Genomic DNA, 26164 nt, shown 5'->3' on the forward strand with positions numbered 1-26164 from the left:
TTCATTGAGGATGAATGATGTTAACTGTAATCTGAGAATGGATGAGTGGGTCTGTTTGGTCTTCTCCTATATCCTAATGATGAGATTTTCAGTTGGTGTAATGAAATGGCCAGCTCCCATTGTTCAGACACCTGACTTTCTCAGGCAACAGAGTAAAGGCTTGAATATCAAGAGCTTTTCATAGGATCTATAACAATAGGGTAAGGACTCCACTTCAGTTCAGTTCTATTTTTTCTAAGATTTCTTGGAGAAAAAGAGAGAGAAATCTCTCTATTTTTGTCTTGATGAGAAGTTTGTACTGTAGCAGTTGTGAGCAGTCAGAATAGATCAGAGGACTGCATATTAAATAATCGTTTGGTGCTTAGTTGCCAATATGTTTCGCTTCAAGGCTATTTCAACCTTCCAGATTCTCTGCCAGGTTTATGCCTGGAGTTATTTTTTTTCCCTTGCAAGTCAGAACCACTGAAATGACGTATCCCCTAAGAAAATCCTTTCAAAACTGTATAGAACTGCTACTAAACACTATTGCAGTATTTGGCTATGCGGACCCATTACATGTGTGGGTTTTTTTTTTTCTTTCAATTTTGGAAATGACTTATCAAGAACAAATCAGAAATTTTACTGAATATCTTTGATACATATCTTTTCCACAGAGCCATTTAGTGTCTGATGCCTGTAGAGTTCCTAAGTATCTTGGAGGATGGGCTCCTAAGACATTATCAGTTTTAGCCCCATGGGATAGCGTTCTTAGAAAAGTAGTGGAATGATTTGTAATTATTCTGTTACTATGGAAAATGTAAAGGACGGCTGAGTACTCTACCTACACACATGAATCTATTAAATATATTTATCTTTAGTCATAAAATATATCAAAGAATTCCCCTGCCCTCCTCTGCCATCTAACTAATAATATTTAGCAACTATATTCACAAATCACATGTTCCTGATTCCCAATATGGTTGCTTGCCATGTGGAAGTACCCTTTTTTTTTTTTCTTTATTGATTCTCCATCTCTTGAATTTTCATATGAAAATATGTAGTGACACAGCACGTAATTGCTGTTCAAAAGTAAATGTTTATCAATAGTTGGAAGGAACTGAAATGCCAGAGCTATAGTCTATTCTACCCTTGGGGATGCAGACAGAATAGAATAGATAAAATAATCTTCAGAAGTTACCCCTGAAGTGGATAAGAGTTTTGCCATAGGGCCAGGATGTCACTGGAGGAATTGCCAGGAGTTATATATGTTGAATTGGCATTGCCATCTCAGATACCGCAATGTAGAAAACAGTTGGTAAATGTTGACTTTTTAATGAGAGCAACCTGAATTCATAAAGAAAAAAAACAACAAAACCCGAACTCCTAAAGTAGCGGGAGAGAAAATCCCTAGTTTATTATTTTATTCCTAAATCTTTTGTTTAACTGTATGAAACTAACTGGTACCCCATATTGACTGACTTCCGCAAATTCACCAGTGATGCACTGTAGTGAGTTTAATATTAACCTACAGCATTTTGGTGATCTTTCTATAGTTCTTGTGTATGAAATTACTTACGTGACTTCTTGGTAGTAATATTAACTGGGGTGCTGGATGGCCCTGTCCCAGCAGTGTTGTAAGCCCTTATGGTTGCAAAATATACTGTATTGGCCTTTAGTCCAGTGATGTTTTTTGCAGTTATGTTCCCACTGACTCTGACTTTGCCAGCTGTGGTTTCCTTGGAATCATCTGTCCAGTATAAAACCTAAATATTAAGAGCAAAGAACAAGCAGTTCATTGTTTTCTACCAATTACAGACTTGATTGGAAAGGAGACAAGCCAACAACTAGCGTTTCAAGGAAGACAGCATGTTTTGTAATTGAAACTGTCAGGAAATAAAATTAAGCATGAATATTTATAGTGAAGAAATAAAATTTAAGAGTCTGAATACAGCTTACGAAAGCAAATGAGAAATCCTAATCTTTAAAGTTGTCCAAAAGAAAAACTTTGATAAGATGAGAAATTTTAAAAGCTTTTCTGGTTTTACAAGTTGAGTATGTTTGAAGAAAAGAAAGATGCAATGAGACATTTATATCAATAATCAAGGAAGATTTTAATTATTATGTTTCTTAAATGTAGTCAATAGCAACTGTTTACCTCATTGGTCTCCTCTGACGGCCGTTTGCTTTAGTAAGTTTTATATATTGTACATGCCTACTGTTTCCTTTTATATGCACAGGCACAGTCATCTTTCAGTTTACTCAGAGCAGGGACAGCACAAATAATAAAAACTCAGCCTCCTTTCTCTCATCTGGAAACATTCCCTAATTCAATCTTGAAAATGTCAGTTCATGGGATCAATTCTTCCCTCCTTTATGTCCCATGCAAGTCTATTGATATCAATAGTGTAGCACTGGGGTATTAGTCGTAGGTGGCCCATTAAATATGAGCAGAAGCCAACTGAGATTCAAACTAGAGAGAAATGTGCTGGATTTTTTCATTATGGGGACGGCAGTTCAATAGGACCTGGAATCAAAACCCTGGTGTAATTCAAATAACCTACAGAACTGTCAGGGGATAAATGGACACTGTTACAAGTCAAACATTTGTTTTTTTGGTGGTCTAATATTAGGGCTGGGAGAAGCTTCAGTCCCCAATTCAATGCGGCAGAGAGTTGGTTTGATTCGGTGGCCAAATCACTGAATTCAAATTGAATCGAGAATTGAAATTGGAACCCTCTGAATAGATTTGGAGAAATTTGGAAAGATTCAGCGATTCGGACATAGACCCAGCTTTAAATGTTTTTTCTACATACTCAAGGTACCGGGTGGCTCATCTACACTGCAATGGTGGGGCATATGGAATATCCTACAGGAGTGCAGGGGGCTCCCCAGCGCACTCAGCAGCAGACCCAAAAGTGCACCAGAAACACTTCCGGTCCCCCGGGGAGTGTGCAAGGGGGGGGGGGAAGCCCACACCTCCCTGACTCAGCAATTGGTGATTCTTGGGTCTGAAGGGGCACCCGGGGTCCCCCTGTGACTGATCGCTGAGTGGTTGTACTTCTGGTCCACTTTCTGGTTCACCACTGAGCAAATGGTGGGGGGGGGGCACATTCCTGTGGGATGCTCCACTTGCCCCAGTCACAGTGCTCATGAGCTGCACCTGGTACCTCGAGATATGAATCTTCAGATTTGGATTTGGATTTGGATGAATCGAATTGCGGGCAGTGATCCAAATCAACAAATTGAAACATTGTTCCCGATTTGGGCTGAATCTGAATCTAATACGGCCTGTTTCGTACACCCCTACCTAATATCAAACTGTGTGCTTTGGCCCATCCACATTTCCCAGAACAATGCTGTAGTTACTGTAGCAATGTTTATTGTATAGGACTGGGTGGCTAGATTAGTTGTGTTTTTTAGAGTTAAATACTAGTTCTCTTGTAGTAGTCATCACAAATGAGTATGCCTGACTTCTGTTCACAAGGCTTGAATTTACCTTATGAAAAGGCTAATGCAGAACTGCAATAGTGGACTGTAAAGAGTTGGGATTTCATAAACTTGCTAATGAGAATCAATGGAAGATCATCACCTGTTAATGCACTGAAATGGAAGGCAAACTAAAATGTGCATGCTCTGGAAAATGATACTGCAATGCAGTCTGAGATAACTATCTCACCAAATGAATATATACATCTAAGATTGATTTTTGTGTGCATCACCTCGTAGCCAAGCACCCTTCCTGTATGTCTGTTCCAAGCAATGGAATTCCATGAGACTTCTATTTCAGAAGCCGAAATGCTTTGTGCAGAAGCTCCTGCTGGTGCTATTTGCGGCTCTGGGATCAGAAGAAAGAAACGTCACATTTATACATGGACAAGATATAGCATTTGATCAGAAAGTGAATATATCGAAAGTGAAAGAAATATGAAACGGGGAAGTCAAGTTGTATGACCTGTGGCTTAGGGATTCTGATTCAAATTTCTGGCTCTGCCACATGCATCATATATGACTTTGGCCCAACATGATTTTCAAACGGGCTTGCCATCCGCAACTTGAGCCAGATTTTCAGAAAAGCTCAACTTCCACCAAATCACCAGAATGTGTGGCCAGATTTAGAAACATTTGGTATTTCAGTGTTTTTGAACAGTGTGTCATCTGTTGCCTCTCTTTCCTATGCTTAATCAACCCAGTGGAAGCTGCTAGATGCTGAGCACTTTTTTGCATATATGGCTGTAATTCAGATACCTAAATGAGACCTGAGTAATTCTGGAAATCCGGTCTTTCATCTCAAGTCCCCATCTGAAAAATGGGGGTGCTGTCTCAGCTCCTGCCTCGAAAGAAATTGGTGTTTCTCACTCTACATGTATAGTGCTTATCACAACTGTGTTCTGATCATGGGTGGAGCCTACCAATGCTACTTGAAACACTAATCATAACAGTAATTTCAGAAAAAGCATTTACCATCTTCCCCTGAGTAGACGATGGATATGGAACTCAGGGTCCCTTCTCCTTCGTTGTTGTAGACACCCACCTTCACTTCAAAAGGGGAGAGAGGAATAATGCTTTCATTTCTGTAGACATACTTGCATGCTTCTACTGAAGCCACTACTGCCTTTGTCCAGCTGGTTGAGCCAAGTGGCCGAAACATAATGATGTAACCAAAACCTTCTCCATTTTGTAGTTCTTCAGGAACTGACTACAATGATAGGGGAAATCAATCAATAAGCATTTGCAAGTATACACTGTTTTAATTGAATCTTCATTCTATCAGTATATTTTAGTTGTATTGATTTGCTGGACTGTGCCTTAGAGAAGATAATAATGTTTGCTCCATCCGTCAATGTAATATTGAAATAAAAATCAAAATAATAAATCTATTGAGGCAATCAATTTAGAAACAAAAGAGTGGATCAGACCCATTAAGAGCATGCTCTTTCAAGTATGAAGTTTTTAAAATTAAAAGCATTTCACTCTGCTCAGATTGTACTTGGATTTTTCTCTCCCAGAGGGAGTGAACTGCTAATTTTAGAAGATTTATATAGAGAAAAGAATCTAGAAATGAGCAAATGTATATACATAAGTAGATGTCAATTGCATAATTGCATACTTATAAGCACACCACTTTATTTTAATTTTTTAGCATAAGCACAAATCTCAGGAGCACAAAAATGCCCTTCTTTAACTTTGTTTGGCATAGGCATGTTATTGCAAGGCTACATGGCAAAATTAATGCTTCTTTTAATAAAATGTCCTGTCAAGATACGTACTAATGACTCTCACTGAGCAGGCACTTTCATTGGCACTGTATCCACTGTGCACTCTTTTCCTGAGATAAAAATACTTCCATGCTGGCTTCTCAATGCAAGAGAACATTTGTGTAATATTTTTAACATGAAAGTGAAGGGATCAGTGCTACATGATGGACATTATGCAGGATGTGTTCCTTAGCTATATATCGTGTATTGCAAATGTTCACATCAAACACCCTCTGAAAAGCAGCCATGCAAAGTTCTAGAAAAACAGGAGGTAGAGTCAGGGCTATGGGGAATGGCAACACCTTCAATGAGTCCTGACTTGTCGCTCCAAAGCTGTACACTGTGCAAAAACCACTGTGATGAGCAATATTGTAAAAAAATGAAGAAAAAACACAGGAGGATAGAAGTGTTTCTTGAGGACCATTTTTACTCTGTTCTCGTTAATTGACTCTAAGCATATAATAAGCAATTCATCAAACAGTAGTAGTGGTAGCACATATAAAAACACTTGTTACCCTTGAAATCCTTTAAAAGTATATTAATCCTCAAAATTCACTGAAATACATTTTCCCTCTCCACTTCTTCCTTAGGATTGACAGAGTTTGCTGTGAAGGATAATGGTGTGAGGGGGTTACCAGAGTTTAAGCCACTTTTCTTAGTACATTTAATTTGTTTTTGAGGCTTCTGTGACCTTAGATTTAATCAGGTTGGTTAGTCAGTTCCTCACAGAAAGAAGACTTGTGTTCAGTGTTGTTAGCCTGCTATAATGAGCGTTTCCTATGGCTGTTCCTCAGGACAGATTATAGAATTCAACATGTTGGGTTTAAAATAAGGATAATTTGATGTGGGCATGTGTAGAGGTTCTCCCCTCTTCCCCCTCTCCTATAGCAAATAGCCAGAGGAAGGGAAAGCACAAACATTGAATGTTGTATTTGGGGGGAAAAATGAGAAAATTATTATTCATATCACTTTGGTATGTCATGATTTGGGTAACATAAGGTCAATTATGGATAAAACCGTCTTTGTTTTGGTCATCAGTTATGGAAATTGCCCCTTTTAATTAGTCCTCCTTTGCTCCCTAATTGTAGTCTACTTATGGTCTCAGAGTTTCCTGCTCTTTACCAACAAACATATTTAGGGGGGTAACTCCAGTTAATTCTACTCTGACATTTTTGATATTTTCAAAGTCAAATGCATGAGGAGAGGAAACCAATTTTGCATGCAGTGAGGCAGGGAGGATTGTGGGTTGAAGAGCCTCTCAAATCCCATTGACTTCAGCAGTTGTTTTGCTCCTAAAAGAGAATGAAACATGTTTCATCTTGTAGCATTTAAGACAGACTCATATTCTGTCATGTCATCCTACACTGTGGGTGTGTCTACATGAGGCACTTTACTGTACAGGAGACTAATCTACTGCACAGTAAAATGTCACCATTTATACATGCGAACCATTTGCTGTGCAGTTAATTAGTCTACTGTTCAGTCAGCTACTACCTGTAAATACAGGTAGTAAACTAACTGTGTAATAGATACGGCACAGTAGCACGAGTCGATGTTGACCAGGAGCAAACTTGTTTCCTGTCAGCCCCGATACCAGGAGGCCACAGGAGATGTGTAACTCCCCTGGTCCCAGTGCTGCTCAGCTCCTGGCTCCCCCCAGGAGCTGGGAGCCAAGCAGTGCCAGGACAGGGTAGCCTAGCAGTGCTGGGATGTGGAGCTCCCTGCTTCTCTATGTAGTCCTCGGCTGGGCACGGGGCTTCTCCCCATGTGCACAGGGCTAGAAGAGCTCTGCAGCAGCTGTCTCCCGGCCCTGGTTCCCTCCTGCTGCAACTAGCAGAGCTCTCCTCGTCCCATTGCATAAAGACCAGCCCCCAGGCTATGACTGTGGGGCTGCCTGGAGCTCCCCCTGGCTGCTACAGGGGGCCAGAGCAGGGTAGGGGCAGCTCTGTACTAGGCAGCTCCTGTTGGGAGCAGATTTGCTTCCAAGAGAGAGCACCTGTAGATGGGCTTCCAGGTAAGGCTTACTAGGCAGTATTTTTACTGTGCCGTAAAAATGTGCCTCTTACACTGTTTGTTTTCATAAGGCTTATTAGGCGGTATTTTTACTGTGCATTAAGCCTTTATAGTATTAATAGCATGTGTAGATGTGCCCAGTGTGGAGTACCTGCATGGCCTCTGCCCTACAGTCTGGGCACTTATGATAGGTAGCCTCTTTTTCAAAAATTTAGATTTAGGTTGACATTTTCAAAGACAACTAACATATTTAGGTAGGTAACTCCAGTTAATTGTGATGTGACATTTTTTATAGTCTCAACTTTTTTGTATTCTCATAATGAAAGTCCCAAAAGGAAAGGGGATAATATTTAAATGTTTAGCGGTGATTCCACAAGAAATTACAGAGCTCGCACTCAGACTGAGCCTAATGGCCCAGGCCTCCCAGCCAAGCAATTTCCTTTTGATATCTGTCTTCTGGGCATATGGTAGCAGCTTGTCTACAGAGTGGTACGGGAAGGGCTTGGAGTAGGTTATATTAAGCTTAATTTCTGCACATTGAAATGACTTGCATTCACACAATGCAGTTTTTAGTATTGTATTATGTCTACTCCTATTTGAGTGTTGTAGAATTAAAGTCCTCATCTCCTTTAACACATTATAGGGTATGTCTTGTCAGCATAATATTTCTTGAAAGACAAGCATGTAAACAGAAGTGTGAAAAATGTTTAATGCAGAAAATAGCCTAGCGGATTTGTGTGTTACGATGCCTTCTGTATAATGGAGATAAGAGAGTTATATAGTCTTCTAAACATTTTTATAATGTGCCTCTTACACTGTTTATTTTCATAAGTTAACAGCAACAAAGAAAACTTGTTCCGTATCTTTCTTAAGATTTCTCTGCTAAGCCCTGAGATGCAATGCTGACTCAGCTACAGTCAATGACAAAACCCAATTGATTTCAATAGGGCCGAGATTTCACCTCCCCGACCTCCCCGACCACCGCTAACCTTTCCCGCCCCCCTTTCTCCTTTCTACCTCCAACAAACCATTTTGATTAATAGACTTTAATAAAAAAAAATTACCTCCCATGTGATGACAAGCTCAGAACGACTCCCTCCACCTCCGCTCACATTTGTTGGTGCCACTACAGGAACTAACAGACAAAGGATATTTGTGGATTGTAGTTAACAGAATCTATTACCAAGTACATTGTCAACTGCTGTGTCATAATACACCTGCTCTTTGTATATAGTTTGTCTGCCTTTCAAAAGCTAATGCAGGGCTACAATAGAATACTTCAAATGAACTGAAATTATATTTACACTTTCCCAAGGTTCTGAGGCTGAGGACACAGATGTGTTTGATACATGAGTACCCTGGTTCAAAAAATTAATTAAAGAACCTAGTAACATCAAGTATCTGACATTATTATGCCTCATCAACTAATTGGCAAAATGATGTTCCATTCAGACTGTAGCTGCAACACTACTGATTTACTAATTACGCATTTGTGCAGTAAACATGTTGTTGGAGCAATATATTAATTTTTTAATTAACGATGTTCTTCTTTTTCTTAGGAAGCTCAAAACTTAAAAGAAATGATTTTTTCCCCATCCCTGAAGAAAGGACCACAAGAGGCTAATTAATAGCAGGCCTCATTTATCACTGTATTACTTTAGCTTTTTGCTACTGTGCCCAACTGGAGTAATTTTTTTTTTAATGGTAGTGATTTGTCCTTGGCTTCAGTTGAGCCTGGTAAATGCAAGCAAAGATATTTCCAAGGCTTCCTCAGAACAGTTTTGAACTTGCATCTCCACTGGGGACAAACTAGAGCCTGGGGCCCTCTCCCCTCCAGGGCAGCGTCTGTTTTTCACCCGCTTCTGGAAAAACTTCTGGTCCACATCTAGGTCCACCACTGAGTGCACAGGGGACTCCACGCTCCTGTGGGACTCCCCACGCTCCTGTGGGACGCTCTATACGCCCTACCATCTCAGCATTCACAAGCCGCACCTGGTACCTTGAGGTATGTAGAAAAACATATAAAGCCGTGTCTATGGCTGAATCGCTGATCTCTGAATCAGAATCAAATCTTCAGATTCAGAGTCAGCTGAATCGAATTGGGACAGTAATCTGAATCCATGAATCTAATCATTGTCCCCCAAATCAGGCCAAATCCAAATTGAATACTGCCCGCTTTACACACCCCTAATAAGTACCCTAACCACTAGGCTCCTAGGCAAAAAGATGAGAAGGCTTCCACTTCAGTTTTGCCTCTGGCAGTCATATATAAGCCTCACTTAAGCACTTGAGGGTGAATAGGATTTGACTTTTTGTGTGAGATGCAATGCAACACTCTGCGTCAGTAGGATTGATTGTCAAGGAAGGTACTATTAAATCAAGAAGCATATATATACATTGTTATGGTTTCTATTGTTAATCAAATATAAGACCACATGCTAGCTAGAGATTTGAGTCCAATTCTAATTCCAATTTGAGGCTTTATCCTCTCAACAAGTTTAAAAGATTAGACACAATCTCCCTCTCTCCCAACACTGTAAGTTCTGTAGCTCAGTTTTAACCTCAAAACCCCTGCTTTTTACTTAACTTCTCAGTGTAATGGTGCCAGACCATTTAATTGTTTAATTTTGGAGAATTCAGACTCTCTCTTTTTTTTAAAATCAAGGACAATCATGAATGTATAATGGTGTCAAGTCAGTTTTTTTTCTTTCCAGATAACTTACTACAAATGGTTAAATGGTGTTACTTGTATATCCAGTGTCATTATGTGTATCAGAGTTAAGGAGTTTAAGATGGGGGAAAAGGGGATTAAAATGAAAGGATAAACAAAGAAAATGATTTTCCAGCCAGGCTCAACTAACATTCCACTGTTCCATGAACCAGTTGATGCTCAATTAGCACATGTGCTAAATGAGTTCAGTATTTACTACATTTGCATGGAGAGAAAATTTATACTACTGCTCAGCAGAGCCTCAACTGGGTCATAGTTGAAAAACAGATGAAAATTTACGGTTGAGTGCACCAGCGGAGGCTCAATTAATTCTCAGCTCCATTTTAATGAAATGAGCAGTGGCTCATTTGCATCCACACATCTACTAATGCTCAATCGGATTTTAGCTCGCAAAATAGCTATTATAACAGGGAAATTCATTTTACCCTTTCATGGCTAGTCTTTTGTAGGTCCTGCTATATTGTCACGGATAGTTTTGAATTCTCTTATGGAATGAATGTGAGGCTGTGCCTACTGTATCTGGCAGCATGAAGCTTTCCTCAGCCCATGCATAGAGTAGCTGCAATGCTTGACAGCAGTGAAGAAGGTAAGCCATGAGGACATGGTCCAAAGCCCGCTGGAATTGATGAGACACTTCCACAGATTATAGGATGATCTATTCTGATTTCACTGCCAGTGTTGTGAGGTCAGTCTTGAAACACAGTCTGCCAAGCTTCAGAGCATGGCAGGAGAATTTGGTACAGAAGAGAGAGGGCAAATTTCCCCACATTCATTACTGTTTTCTAAACACGTTTCAAAGGTAAGAGACTTAGATTAGCAGAGCGCTCAGAGGCATAAAGCAAAGTGAGTTAGGGATTGAAATATATGAAATTGGACAGGCATCCAAATGTAGGAATTCAAAGGGCAGGCGGTGTCCTAGGGTGAATCGGGCTCCCAAGGGAAACGTGTGATGACTATAGCTAACGGCCTGATGCAACGGCCACTAAAATCAATAGAAACAAGCCTATTAGATTTTGGATGAGGACCTAAATTATTTTTCCAGCTAACCCCCAATACTGGTTGAGCTGTTGGCAAAACCTTCAGTAAAACATATACTACAGTTAGGGTTTTAGTCATGGAGATGGAACCCTTTCTATACAAGCCAGTGAGCAAGACGTATGCTCACCATCACAACAGGCAGAAAACAGGATCTGTGATTGGAGGTCAATGTTACCAGAATTTACAGCTTGTGTTTGTGCCAGATTTAGCCCAGATGTAAGAGACCACAGGAGTTTCATGAGGACTGAATGAGTTCAGTATGTTCTGCAAAAGCTTGCACAAAATGCTTGTCAGAGCTAAAATCTCAAAGCTTTGATCCAAAGCTCACTAGATAAACCTTTTTTGGCATCAATAGCCTTAAACGGTTCCATAGCCCAATGTCATTTCTTCAAATAAAACATATTGGTGATGCAGAGGTTTCTGAAAGCATTGATACAAACCAGGAACACTTACTCGATGCTTTAGTTCTTAATAGCTCAGATGGTCTGCTGGGCTCTCCAATCCCAATAATATTGCCGGCAACCACACGGAATTCATATTCAACCCAAGGATTTAAGCCGACCACTGTTGCTCTGTAGGTCCTGCCATTCAGAACTTCGGGAACTACACACCAGAAAGACGCATAAATGAAAATGCTCCATTGAAGCAAACAATACAAGAAAATGAGGCAGAAATTTCAAACTGCTTACCTGTTGAAACTGCCTGCCATCCAACCGAGAAAGGAGTCCTTGTCTGAATACTGTAGATCTGGATTGGACTGTTATTATCTGCTCCTGGTTTCCAGCATAGCAGAGCAGTAGTGCTAGAAATATGTTCAACTCTAACATCTTCTGGTGGACCTGGAGGGCCTTATAGGAATATATCTTTTAAGATAACTGCAACATAAGAGAGTAACTAATTGTTGGTTAGATTGTGCAACCCTTACTCAATGAAGTCAATAGGACTATTCATGGCAGTGCTCACCAGCATGGGTTAGGGTTGTACAATCTAGCTCTTAAGGTTTCATGTCTTCATTACTTATTTCAAATATATATACACACACAAATGTGCACACACATACATGCACGTGCACTCTCTCTCTCCCCCATCACCCCTGTGTTATTTAAAGCAAGACATTATGAATATATTTCAACACTGTTAACATGAAGGATGAAAAATCTCTTGAAAGTGCTTTGCTGTGATGCCATATGTTGGGCCCTGCATTCCTAGAATATCCAAAATTTCTGCTGATGTCTCAGTTTCCCATGAACATGTGAATCAGCAAGGTAATGTGCAGTTCATCTTAGCGGTTTTTTAACTTCCTAATTGCATTACTCCTTTTAGTCAGCAAGACAACTGGTTGAATGTTGGGAATATTTTATCGTCTGAATATGTAATTCTAACAAGAGTAGAAAGGAGGGAGTTCATCAGCCTGACTCTGCACCAACCTGCAGAATAACTTTAGATGGTTGGGGTAGCAGGATTCACAGACAGAAGGAAGTGTTTACCTTTGACACTGCACTATTCTCAAGGATGGCACATCCTGTGATGTGAACTGGGTTGCCCCAGAAGAAAACTTGCCCTCTTATGGGAATTCTTCCTGACACTCCCATTTGGAAGGGGTAAATGCATATGTCATTCACTTTGCCAAAACCTCAAGCATAATTTGATTCAAACAGAAAATAGGTGCAGGAAATAACTACATAGTATTGTGTTGTTATACAAGAGATCCACAGACTTGTAGTATCAGCAACTCAGCTGCTGATGTTATGTATTTTCAGTTCCTCTAGAAGTAATAATAAATCAGAGTTTTACACTTAATAGACTTACCTCTTACAATTATATCTGCTGTTGCAGATTGGCTGTCTATAGTTGTTTGCACTGTGCACATATATTTTCCAGAATGATTCAGCTGAATATTTCTTATCATCAAATCCCCAACAGATTCCTGGAGATAAAAGGAAAAGAAAGATAAAATTAATCATTCAGAACATGTTTTCCATACTGGACATTTTTATAACTTGCTAAATATCAATAAAAAATGCAGCTTTTAAATTAAAATATTCATTGCCATCATCAGTTTCTTTCATTTGGACATTTTTATTATGGCTTCACAAATAACTCCAACATCTTTATGAAATATAAGAAAGCAAAATAAATGGATGCAGCTTTCCAAAAGGGACAGTGATTTGCCATGCATACTAAAACCAGGGGAAGACTTATGAAAGATATTTATGTCACTTAAAGACTGATTAAATACTAAACAGTTTGAAGAACTTACTCCCCCAATTCTTTCAAAATGATGCACTCCTCTTTTGAAGTCTATAACATCTCCATTAAATGACCATGCAAACACAACCTCGATAGAGGGGTCATGAGATACTTGACATGGTAAGACAATGCTTTCTCCAACTGTGACATCCATACTAGAAGGTGGAACAGTAATTACAGTCCTCTCTGTTGAGAAAAATCAGTCTTTATTTAAAAGGAAAAATGTTTTTTATAAAAGTAGCATAATGAGTGTTCACTACATTCCTTATGAAAGAAAAGTATATTTAACATTTTGTTGATTTCATTTCATTGTTGATCATTTACAGTCTATTGTTTATAGCAGATGGAATACAATGGGTGCTACATATGACCTGCTAGGCTAAATGATTCATCTATAGTGTACTGATTTGTAAAATCCATAGCCATTTTATTTGACTTAAATTCAAATAAAACCAAATTCCCCATTGAGGCTGCCAAAAATTTGCAGAGAATGGGTAGAGACATGATAGTACAGACTTTGCAAGTCCTTCCAAAAACTGCAACACTGACAACAAAAGCAATAGTGGCTGTCTCCCTCTCCTTCTAAAACAGAGATTTCTTGGCCTTTTAAGGCGTGGAAACACCAGTGGTAGTTTCCACAGAGTCACTTACATTACAATATTCAGACACCAAAAAAGATGACTTGAAAGACTAAGATTTTTTTTTTATGTAATTTTTTCACCCCATACAGTGATAAATACAGAAGCAGCTCCAATTACGGAAATCGTAGTTTGCTGAAGGGAAAAGAAACTGGTTTAAATGGTTTTACTATTGTAGCCAAGATTGGCAGATAGATTAGAGATAACAGGCATTTTATTGTCACTGTTGTTAGCAATTCCCTTGAATAAAGATTTTGTGCATGGAAGTGTTATAAAACGGTGAGTATTTAGATGCATGTGAATAAATTGGGCACAGAATACATTAAAAAATATTAATATGTTCTGAAAAATTGTGGAAAGAGACGGAAGGACATTTGCAGGACCTGTATTCAGTCAACATATCATTACAAAACTTAAATTCACAAAATGCATTGGCAAAGCTTTTGAAAAAAATCCTCCCTAAATCTCTCCTGTACATTTAAACCCATTACTTTTTGTCCTTTCATTTGTGAACACAAGGAACAATTGATCACCATCCTCTTTATTTACAAGCCTTTTTGAATTTGAAGACTGCTATTAAATCATCCCTTTCTTTTCTCTAGACTCATAATCCCAGTTTTTCCAGTCTTTCCATATATGTCATGTTTTTCAGACCTCTAATTATTTTCATTGCTTTCCTCTGAGCTCGTTCCAGCTTGTACACATTTTGTTGATAGGTGAAACCCAAAGAACACTACTCCAGGTTGGTCCTCACCACCCTGAATAGAGAAAAAACGGTTTTCCCACGACTTGTACATGTTCTTGACCGTTGACTCACATTCGTCTTGCTATTCATTATTGACTCCTAAGTCTTTTCTCCTATTGTGTATTTGCACAAACCTTATTTTATCCAGGAATCAGTTATGTTAGCAAAAATGAATAAATTGTTTCTTATTAACTGGCTGCTTAGAACAAACTTTTTTGAGATTTTAAGAGTGATTCCTGAAACTAAGAGCTATGTCGGTTGAAACAGGAAGTGCAGTCTTGCAGATCAAGTGACTTAGAATCATAGAAAATTGGGGTTGGAAGGGACCTCAAGAAATCATCCAGACCAGCCCCCTGATAAAAGCAGGATCATCCCCAATTATATCATCCCAGCCAAAGTTTTGTCTACCTGTGTCTTAAAAACCTCTAAGGATAGAGATTCCACCATCTTTCTGGATAACCTGCTCCAGTGTTTTATTACCTTTCTCATGGGAGAGTTTCTCTTAATATTTAACCTAAACTTCCCTTGCTGCAACTTGAGACCGTTGCTCCTTGTTCTGTCATCTGCCCCCACTGAGAACAGCCCAGCTCCATCCTCTTTGGAACCGCCCTGCAGGGAGTTGAAGGCAGCTATTAAATCCCCCCTCAATCTTCTCTTCTCCAAACTAAATAGGCCCAGCTCCCTCAGCCTCTTCTTCATAAGTCATATGCCCCAGCCCCCTGGTCCTTTTTGTTGCCCTCCACTGGACTCTCTCTTCAATTTGCCTACATCCTTTCTATAGTGGGGAGCCCAAAACTGGATGCAGTACTCCAAAAATATCACTAGCCATCGTGTTATTAGGCAGTTATGCCTACTCTTTTCCTTATGTATGCATGGCTCAGGTCCTCTGATCAAGCAATGACCAAAATTGTAAAGATATATACAGACAGCATAACATAATCTATATGATGGTAACAGTGACATAAATAGATACAGCATAGCATCTGCTTTTCGATGAGACTAAACTTGCCATATCAGTACAACAAACAGAAGAACATTTGCCTGACACTGCATGAACCCACCAAGATTTGGTGAGGTTTATGATGCCTATAAATCTCTACGGTGAAATGTTAAATAAAACCAACCTGGCCCAAGCCAGCCAAGAAACAAACACCTCCCCCAGCATTAGTAAGAAACGCATCAAGTATCAAGCCTTGGCTACTTTGTATTTTTGTAGCGCGCTTTCTCCCTTTGCTGTCTTTGTTCCGTTCTGAAGCTCTGCAGGACAGATGTCTTCAAAGTTGTTTGCACATTTTGGTATCATGAGATAAATTATATCTGTCTGTTCAAAGCTATGCAAATAGAAGAGAGAACATGAAACGCTTTACCCCATTACAGCTTTGTCCAAAGCCTGGAAACAATTGCGGTCCCTTGAATTTAAGTGAATTGGGGTTGGATTCCTTCCAATGTGCTAGGGCCCGATTCAAAGTTCTTTGAAATCTATGGGACAACTCTCACAACTTCCCTGTGTTGTGGTTCAAGCACAACAGAGGTGGGTGAGCTGGCCTCTTCCCTCTCCCCTTCAAGGTATTAAGTGTCAGACCACAATTATAGCTGAATGTCACGCCGGATACACAACAGAGGTTTGGTATTGCATGAAAGAGTAAGCTGGGATATAGGATAAATTAATCAAAACACCCCCAAAATAACATCAACAAAAACCAACCCAGGTTAGCACTGTTTTAATCTAGCCAGGCTGTACTGTCCTTCATCATAGTCAGCAGGAAGTTTGGCACCTACACCCTACCAGAACTGTGGGAATTTCTGTGCTGTTGTTGTAATTGTATACGGCATACTAAAACCACTGTCTACTTAACAGCTTTGTATCACTGCAATTACCATGGGCAAAGTCTTGTTTCTCTTCTCTCCACAGCATCACTTTGCAGCTTCTTAACCCCCCTTTACCCCATGACTAACTGCATGTTTTTATATCAGCACAAACTATATGTCATGTAATTACCACATGTGGGGTCCTATGTTCTCTTCCACCTTACAAAGGCACGTAAATAAGTATAAATGTTAACATTTACTAATAAACTTTAAAACTTAAATCTATTCTTGCTATACAATGTAGAAGTCCTCTGACAGGCCAGAACATCACTGTGCTAGGTGCTCTGCAAACACAGAAGGAAAAAAAAAAAAGATGTTTCCTGCACGCAAAAGCTTATAATTAAAATATAAGACACCAGAATTCCTTACTTGATTTATGCAGGGAGAAGAAGTTCTACATGCACTGCACACTTACATTCAGTCACTGGACAGACAGAAACATGTCATCAGGCCTCGTGTAAGATTTGAGTGCAATAAAGATAATAACTAAGCCTGTGCAAAGTGGCTAGTATTTGCTTTGGGTTTGGCTGATTTGGGGGACAGTGATTTGATTTGGTGATTCGAATCATTGCCCCAAATCTATTCCGCTGCATCTGATTCAGAGATTTGGCTCTTGCTGAATCTCTGAATCTTCAAATCACCCAGGTCAATCCTCCACCCACTCTCCTAGCCCAGCAATGGCTGCCCCGCCTGCCCCAGGTCCCAACACTTGGGGGGAAAAAAAAGCCCTGACTCAGCAAATGCTGCTGGCCAGGGGAGCAATCTCTGCTGCCCACCTATGGCTCCCTGGCCCACCATGCCTCCAGCCCTTCAAGAAAAAAAATGAGAAAACCCCTCAGACTCACCATTCCTGCTGGCAGGGAGCAATCCCTGCTGCCCTCCCCCACTGCCCCACACGACATGGGAGGCTCTGCATGAGCCCTCCTCTCCAAGACCACTGCAGGAGTGAGGAATCCCAGGGCTTTTCTAGGTTTTTTTTTTTTTTTTTTTTAATAAAGGGCCAGAGCTGGCCTGGGCAAGACACACGTGGGGACACTGGGGAAGCATAGGAGAAGGGTTGGGGGGCTCATGGCAGCATGGGGCAGTGGGGGGAAGCCCTCCATGCAGCATGGGGAAGTGGGGGGCAGCAGGGATCACCCCCTGCCTGGCATTACCCAGTGAGCGGAGCTTTTTTTTAAAGCACCAGCAGTTGGGACAGGTGGGGCAGCCATGGGGGAGGAGCGGGGGGAGCAGGCAGGGGATGGGTCCTGGTTCCCCCCATGGCCCCCTCCTCCAGCCCACCCTCCCCCGCCCATAATACTTACCAGATCCAAGTCCAGCTGTAGCTCCCTGCTGCAGCCACCGGGGACTGTCCGAATCATGGACGCTCTCTGAATCTTTTCTGAAGATTTGGAGAGCTTTGAATCAATTTGAACCTTTTAATTGGTCCCCTGATTCAATTTAGATTTAGAGATTCGGCCACCAAATCGGGCCGAATCTCCTTCGAATTGAATCACCACCCAAAGCTTTACACAGCCCTAATGATAACCTAAATTGCAGTCTCTCTTGTTAAAAGCAGAAGAACACAAATCAAGTCCTGTGATATCTATTGTATTAACTTACTTGAATAAATCTGGTTCAGGTACGCTTTTGACCTGTTTGAGTTCACTTTTATTTTCAGACCTTTTTCCTAGGGGGAGGGGTGTGTGTGTGTGTTACTGGACTTTTTACTGTCATATGTGGGAAGGAACACAAGTATTGTCACACAGTTATGGCCAACCACTCCTAATCACATATGCACTGACATTGGTATGTCTTGTGTACCACAATGCTTGGTTGGATGGTTCTGTGCCAACGTCATCCCTGGTGTAAATAAGTCTATGCAGTTGCATTAGGAAACGAGTTTCATCTTTAGCAGCTAGCTTAACCTTTAAAGAGCTGTGTCTGCTTCAGGAAGCCCTTTTTTGTCCTTCAAGTGCCTCTTTACTCCATATACTGTCCACAAAACTCTTGCCATCTCATGCTGTTTCTCCTGGATTTCTCAGTTCCACAGTACTGAGCAGTTCTGTGACTTTCTTATGTCTGTATTGCGGGGGGGTTTCTATAAAGCTTTATGTATAGTTATACACTTGGGTGAAAAAAAACCCAAAGAAACAAAATGAATTTACTCTTTCAGGAAAGTTGTAGATAAAGTAAGTAGCAAAGAAACCACAGGCAGAGAGAGAGGGAGAGAAAAGTAAGAAAAACTCCTGAAGCATCACCAGCTCCTCAATGGTCCAGCACTGATCACCCATATCAGTCATACACCACATGTTCCAACAGGTCCTTCTCTTTCTATCTCTGTCACTACTCTGACTTACAATTGTTTGGGAAAATCAGCCATAAAATTAATGTGTTGACCATTTTTTGAGTCCCAGAATCAAAGCAATAGAAAACAAACTCTGCTCTAACATCTAATAGTCAGCTGTATCCCTGTTACAGAAATCCCGCTCTTTGATTTAGACTTCTAGAGATGGCTTGCAATTTTCCACTGACTCCATATGGGATGGGAAAACAGTTTGAAAGATTCATCACTAGGGATGCCAACTATAGACCTGTTCTTTAGAATAGCAAGACAGGAAAGATTTCCATTTATAAGATAACAACGTGCAATAACTATATCTCAAGCTATTATCTCAAAAAGGATCCTGCCTTTAAATGTTTCTTATTGGCAGGTATGTTTTCCCCCCCCCCCCCAAATAAATGTTTTAAACTGACCTGTTATGAGTTGCATAGAGTTTGCGTGTGTGTTGTAAGTTTAGTAAAAACTCCATCTTTCATCAAAGCATCATGCTATGTGGCAATTGTCCCACTGGGCCCCTCATTCTAGCAAGATCCTACCAAGTGATGTCTAGTTGTTCACTCATTGTGATGTTTTTGTTTTCCTTTATGAAGCTTTGTTTAAGACTTCCGCCTCAAATCCTTTTAAAAGGCCTCTTAAAAGCTCTTGGTTTTCCATTATCTATCTATCTTGCTTAGCAGCTGCAGACATGTATTGTATAGCTTGTCCCATTTCCAGAGTAGAAAAATAGATAAGATCCTCTGTGTGCTTGAGGTATAATAAAGACTTCTATCACAAAGAATAAACAACTCAATGAGCAGCAATAAACTTAATTTGCACATTAGATATGCTTTTCCAAGTTCTGACATTTCAGTTGAAAATAATGCTGAAGCAATGAGGCCTATAATTGAACAGCCAAAACTTCTCCAGAGGGGAAACAAAAACAAATGTTCCCTGCAAACAGGATCATTTTTATACCGTGTTGTTACTCAGTTTTTAAATAAATTTTGTAAATGCCAAATGAAATAATTTTGGGGGGTGTTTTTAATGTGATCTTCACATACTGCTCCATTAGGATGTATACATGTGAAACTGTATATAGGTCTCCTGAAGTGAGAGCTGCCTGAACACTAAACTACTCATTTTATTCACCGCTAGCTGTGTTGTAACTTTTTCTCAAATTATACATTGCATTGCATTGGCGCTAATTGAACTTTCATAATTTGAACGTGAAAACTGCTTTAGCCAGTTGCCCTAGGTTAAGAGGGAAAGTCAAGCCTGCAGGATAGAAAAGAAATTATTGGGAAGTTATCTAAAATTGAGTTAAAATTATATGGGTAATCTTTTACTTTTATAACGACTCCCCTTACTGAGATAACCCTGATATTAGTGTGTGTGTGTGTTGTGTGTGTATGTTTTGGGCAGGTTTTTGCATAACCCTGGCTGTGTCTCCATGTTCATTAATAGGCTGCAGTTACTGCACATTAAGTTTAGTACTTGGATAACCAAATACTAAATCAACGCGCAGTAACTTGCACCAGTGCATAGTAGTGCTGGCACATGGCTTTTAGTGATGCTAACCGTGCAGTAGCCTAATACTACTGTGCAGTAGTGTATTAGCACAGGTTTTGCCCTACACGCTACGGCACAGCAGAATTAGACTACTGTGCAGCTAGCTGCTCGTATAGATGCTCCTACTGATAAAGAAGTTACCTTCTTGTCAACCTTTTCAACTTTACCACTGGATGTTAAATGTTAGGTATGTGTATGAGAAATCATTTATATTAAGAATTGCAATCACAATCAGATAGCAGGACAGAGGGAAAGTCTTGAACTTGCTACGCTTTCCTCTGTGCTGACTCTAAGATTTGTGTAATGACTCATCCCACCCACTCATCAGTAGAGACAGAACCCAAAAATCTTTTTGGCAACAAAGTGCAAGTGCTCAGTATTGAAGTGAGGGAATGTCTTCATTATCTGGTAGCAGTAATATGTTCTTACTCTTTACATGGACTAGCCATGAGATGGCGAATTGGCAGAGGAAACACCTATACTTTGTGTCAGCATTTCAGCCATTGGAGTAGTTATGCTAGCACCACGTCTAATGCAGACATAATTTAGACTGGTTTGGTGCACTTTGCCTGTGTTTTAAAGAAAGGTAATATTACCTAAGGCAAGAGTAAAATGTACCCCTATAAATCACACTCAACTGATGTATAGTGTGTCTGCATTCAGAGTTGGCATCTTAGCATACCTTTTCTACAATGAAAAAACCCCATATTCATACACCTCGTGGTACACGGTGCACCCCAGATCACTGCTATGAACTCAGAGACGTTAAAGTTGACAATCACAGGTGGAGATATCATGCTGTGGTCTCATCATCACCTGCACATTTTTAGCTGCTCATGGAGAGTGAAATTCCTTTTTATGCTGAGGGCTAGGGCTGAATGTCAGTCACCTTAATGTAAAGCATTATTCTTCAACTCTTGGGTTTATCACCCATTGACCTGAGGATTCTGTAGAATCTGGATACTTAAAAATAGTAGGGCACAGTGGCACCTTAGAGACTAACTGAGGGCATGGACTTTCGTAGGCAACTGCCTGCTTCATCAGAGCATAACAGAATCCAGTGAAGCAGGTTGTTGCTTGCAAAAGCTCAGGTATCTCTGAAACAATTAGTCTGAAAGGCGTCATCCAGCCCTGCCTTCTTCCCGTTTTCAGACTAATATGGCAAACCACCTCTGAATTCAGTGCATGGATGATTTTGGGGATGGGAAGACTGAAAATATCCCCTTGTTCATGAGGGATTTAAAAAAAAAAAATGAGTAGCTTATATGGGCACCAGAAAGTAATATTTTGGTTCAATTTCCCAAAAACTATCAGTAGGGATATAGTTTTCACATATTAACTCAGTAGTTGCATTTTGACACATCCCATCAAGTTATATCACTCTTTCTCTTCAGATCAGACTTGTCATAATGTAACCTGCCTCTGACAAGTTCATAATGATGTCTCACAAAGTGACATCAAGTCGATTTTTTTTTTCTTCTTTCTTTCTGAGAAGAGGATTAAAAGTTTGGCTAATACGCAGGGTGTTTTTCCAGGGGGAGGAGAGGCGATAACAGGAAAAGTAAAATGACTTGCTTAGTAATGCAAACATTTCTAGCTAGTTAGCAGCTCAGATTATTCCCCTGAGAATTACATATTTTTAGCTGTTGGGTGGGCTGTGAAATGACATGCATGAATTTGCAGGCTTAGGTGTTAAGCTTCAAGAAAAGTAGAACTTCTGCAATTCCACAACTGCTCCTTTTGTTCCTTGGGAAAGTATGTAGGGGAGTATTTAAGAATATGAAGAATTGGAAACAGTAGGAATGGCTAAGACAATTCCCTTGTCATCTCCCTGTAGCTTCAGTGGGATGCATCAAATGGGACAGAGGAACAGGTTTTTATAGTGGTTTTCTCATTTACTAGAATACAATTTTCATTCAGCTTCAAAATTTCCATCCTTTTGAGGAAGATACAATATCTTTTTTTGAACTAAGGTCCAGTATACATTATAAGTATTTATTGGAGAACAGAAAGGCTCACAGCCTTAGATTTTAAGACTTTTTTCCTGTCCTAGACAAAGATAGTGAGCTCTTGGGGGTTCTGGGTTTAAACGGTACCTAGCAGAATGGGATTATGAGATTTCTAAGTGTTTTTAATATAAAGAATAAATGATGATGAAGATGATGATGATTCCTGTTGTATATTGGAAGGGAGGTGTTGACTTCTTGCCAAATTTCTTCTCCTCTAGTTCTTAGAAAACTGATTTAATAATACTGCTGATACCCAGTGCACTGCCATAAATGACCAAGGTTTTGTGGCAAGTATTATCTTCTAAAAATAACACCAAATAGTCACTACTAGTGGATAAGTCGGGCATTTCTTTTTTAGTTGCTGTCTACATCTGTTCCAGCATACTATTTTAGTTTAAACCTGGTATCATAGCTGTAATAGAACGATCTTTGTTTCATCAAATATGCATGTACATTTCCAATATTCATAATGCACAAATGAAGACAATAAAATACCTTTCACAATCAGGTTCCCTGAGTTCCTGGCAATTCCAAATTGATTTGTTGCTATACAAGTATATACTCCTGCATCTGATTTGGTTATGTTATATATCTTCAGACTTCCATCTGCTAGCATAGTGATCCTGGGGGAAAAAAAAGAAGTGTATTGGCTGTACAGGATGCTGTTCTGACTTCTTTTCCAAGAACTGTAATAAGAACACAGTACGCACCTTTTAATATTTAAATACATTAGGTATGTATATGCTTTCCTATGACAAGCTGATCAACTAATTTTTCACATCGGTTTTATTAATGATCTCTGTATTAGTAGCATAACTTGGACATAACTGGAATTGACCATCAATCCATCTAGTCACCTTCCCCATGTCCTTTTGTGGTCAGTTTTAGATCTTTCAGAAGATGAAATAACATCCCAATAATATTATTATATTATACCATGGGCATTGTTTTTCCTGACCCAGATGGTAAGCAATCCATAATGTGAGATATGAGGACAGACACCCTATGTAATTTGGTCAGTTTTATTAAAAGTTATTAGTCTAGGTAAGACCCTGAAACACCATCTCACAAGCAATGAAAACAACATAAAATGGTCAGCTTTCTCATTTTGCCTTAAGAAATTGCCCTTTTAGTCTAGGGATACACATAAACCAGTATAAGTGATCAGAAACCAGTTCAAATCTGTAACACAACAGAAGTTTAGTATATATAACCCACTTTCAAAACGGTCCAAACTGGTTTAAGATGAACCTGTTTTCGGTTAAATCAGTTTATTGAACTTCTGTCCCAGATCCCCTCCAGATTCAAGTTAACTCGCAGTCCGCCAGCACCCCAGGATGCTTTCTGCCTCCCCTGCAAGCCCCTCCTCTTAGGGTGGGCGGGCGAGCCTTGGCCCAAGCTGTCTGCTCCAGCCCAGCAGGGAGGTGTGCTCTAGTCCCCACTCCCCTGCCTCTTCCCCCGCCCCCCAGTTTTTGACCCAGGCCACTGCAGGCATATACATGTATTTCCAGAATCAAAAGTGAACATCTATACACTTGCTTATCAGTTAGGTCCACACAGCTTAGACCTGCAAAGATTGAATTGATTCAGCTTTGGTCTTTTTGACTGTTTGTACATAGTCTTAGTGGCTATGTTTTGGCTTGTTTTATTATGCGCTGACTTTGGGGGTACTGCCTTGATTATACTTAGAAATGTTTTGAGACCAACAAAGAAAATGGAAAGGTTTGTGGCTGTAGATGGAGAAATATACTCCAGAAAAAAACCAATGAAAGTGCATAAAAAATTCTCGAGCAATATAAAACACTAGTTTGGGATTTTATGGACCAAATTCTGCACTGATTTATACCCATTCAGGTCAGTGTAGTTTTTCAGGGTGTAAATCAGCAGATGGTCTAACCTGAGCTTTTGCTATTGAAATTTTGAGAGCTTAAGCAATGACTTTTACCCTGTGTTGCTTCCTTTAATTATGAATACCAAGAGAGATTGTCATAAATGCACGTGAAATATGAAAGTCCTCTGAAAGTGGCAATACTAACATCAGCCATGAGTTTACGAGTACCACAAACACTTCAAATAAAATATGAGGGGAATTTTTTGTTGTTTTTTTTTAATCCTCGATTTAATTGGCTTTTAAATCTAATAAAAAGTCCTTTTATATTAGAAAAATATCCAAGTCATGCTTCACAGCCTGAGTATTCAATATTTATTACTTACAACATAAATTTAGATGATGAAATAAATTATTAAAGCAAATGAGCAATAACTAGAGCACAAGTGGAAGTTGAGGGCAATAGCACATCCATTAAACATATACAAAACATTACACTATCTTGTTGTATTCCAACCTTATATTTATAGTCTTGCATTTCCATGCATAGTACACAATAGGCCATGTTTCACTCTCCGTCACACGACTGCAGTTCTCATCTGCTCATGTACTTGAGAGAAGATCTCTGTAACTGAACACAGAACCTGGCCCCAGTTGTGCTGAAATGGAAATAATAATCCATCTTGCAGCACAGCCACGCAGCAAAGTGCAAAAGCAAACTCTGACTTGAGTGAAGCCAGGCACCCAATTTGGGGATAATTATCACAGGCTGTGTTCAGCTAACTGTCAAATGACAGGGAGCTCTTACACCTGTGTTTAGTGTGCTGCATGATCAGGTGTCAGGAGGGAAGCTAGCCTTTGCAGGGGGTGCTTGAGAGGGTTTTTTCTATTCGCTTCTATTGCTGAATCAGAAAGAGAATTGTGTATGCCTCAGAGCTGATTAAATTCACTGTCATTTCCACCAGGTGTAGTTCATGGTGGTTATTCTCCCTGTTCAGTTCCCAGAACATGAAGAGTTTGGAAGGGGAGAGGGCTGCTTGGCTATGTTCCCTTGTCATAGATCTCACATGACTTGGAGATGTTAAAAAACTTCAGCTATCAATGGTTTGTTCGCTAAGCAAAGTATCAGAGTACAATGTCTCTCCACAAACAAGGGAAATGCAATGAAGACATTAAGATGATTTGAGCAAGGATCCTACAGTGACAGAATCTGTGCCCTTTCTATTGCACGGGGCTATGCTGAAAGCTGGCCTAGGCCATAGGGAGTAGTGAAGGAAAAAAAAATATCCCAAATTCTGTGAATGGGAATACATTTGTGACCACCAGTAAACAGGGAATATTTTCAACTAGTAGCGTTGCTCTGAGAATTGTTCCACTACGTTCTGGGAATTTGCCTTGCCTTGAACACTTTAAACTTAGTAGTTTTGACTCTCCTTAATCTGAAGTATTTGACAGATGTGATGCCTGCTAAAAGCATTATGGGCTTCCTCAACAACACTGCCAGGTGTTTGAATATCTCAGCTTATGTGCTAAGCCCAGGGACACCACTCCAATTTCACCTTTTATACACCCTTCAGATCCTACCTCACTTGAAGGGTTGCTCCTAGAGAGGAAAAACCTTTAGCTAACTCCGAGTCTGCACTCCCCGTGCATAGTGGAGCTGCAGTGGGGGCACTTCTGTGCTGCTACATGGTACACTTTGAAGAAGGAGCAAAGAAAGGATAGCAGTGTCATCCACTGAGCTCTGCTGTGCAAGAATATAGCCGCATCTGGGGCAGCCAATTATAATAGCTGCCACAGCGTGGCTGTACTGCTGTTCTGAATTATCCAGAAAGAAACTTTTGTCCCCAGGCTTTGGAGAGAGAGAGGAAGGAAACTGGCCTTCAATGAATACTCTTGTTACCTTGATGATGATGGTGCAGCTTTTGCATGCAAACA

At 40.0% G+C, this 26164-nt stretch overlaps 1 protein-coding gene across 5 annotated transcripts in view; it reads right to left on the bottom strand.

The window, feature by feature from the left end:
• CNTN6 (contactin 6) overlaps positions 1-26164 on the bottom strand; it is a 218048-nt gene that overhangs the window by 9809 nt on the left and 182075 nt on the right. For all 5 annotated transcript variants that reach the window (XM_019536617.1, XM_019536616.1, XM_019536620.1 and 2 more), the window contains 9 exons: positions 22894-23021; positions 13277-13452; positions 12826-12943; positions 11706-11864; positions 11472-11619; positions 8312-8384; positions 4441-4675; positions 3699-3814; positions 1556-1742 (listed from right to left, as the gene is read on the bottom strand). In XM_019536617.1, coding sequence (XP_019392162.1) covers positions 1556-1742; positions 3699-3814; positions 4441-4675; positions 8312-8384; positions 11472-11619; positions 11706-11864; positions 12826-12943; positions 13277-13452; positions 22894-23021 — 1340 coding nt within the window. The remainder of the gene's footprint in view (positions 1-1555; positions 1743-3698; positions 3815-4440; positions 4676-8311; positions 8385-11471; positions 11620-11705; positions 11865-12825; positions 12944-13276; positions 13453-22893; positions 23022-26164) is intronic.

The sequence above is a fragment of the Crocodylus porosus genome, unplaced genomic scaffold (genome assembly GCF_001723895.1).
Source record: "Crocodylus porosus isolate Cpor-Errol unplaced genomic scaffold, CroPor_comp1, whole genome shotgun sequence".
Classification (NCBI taxonomy): Eukaryota; Metazoa; Chordata; order Crocodylia; family Crocodylidae; genus Crocodylus; species Crocodylus porosus.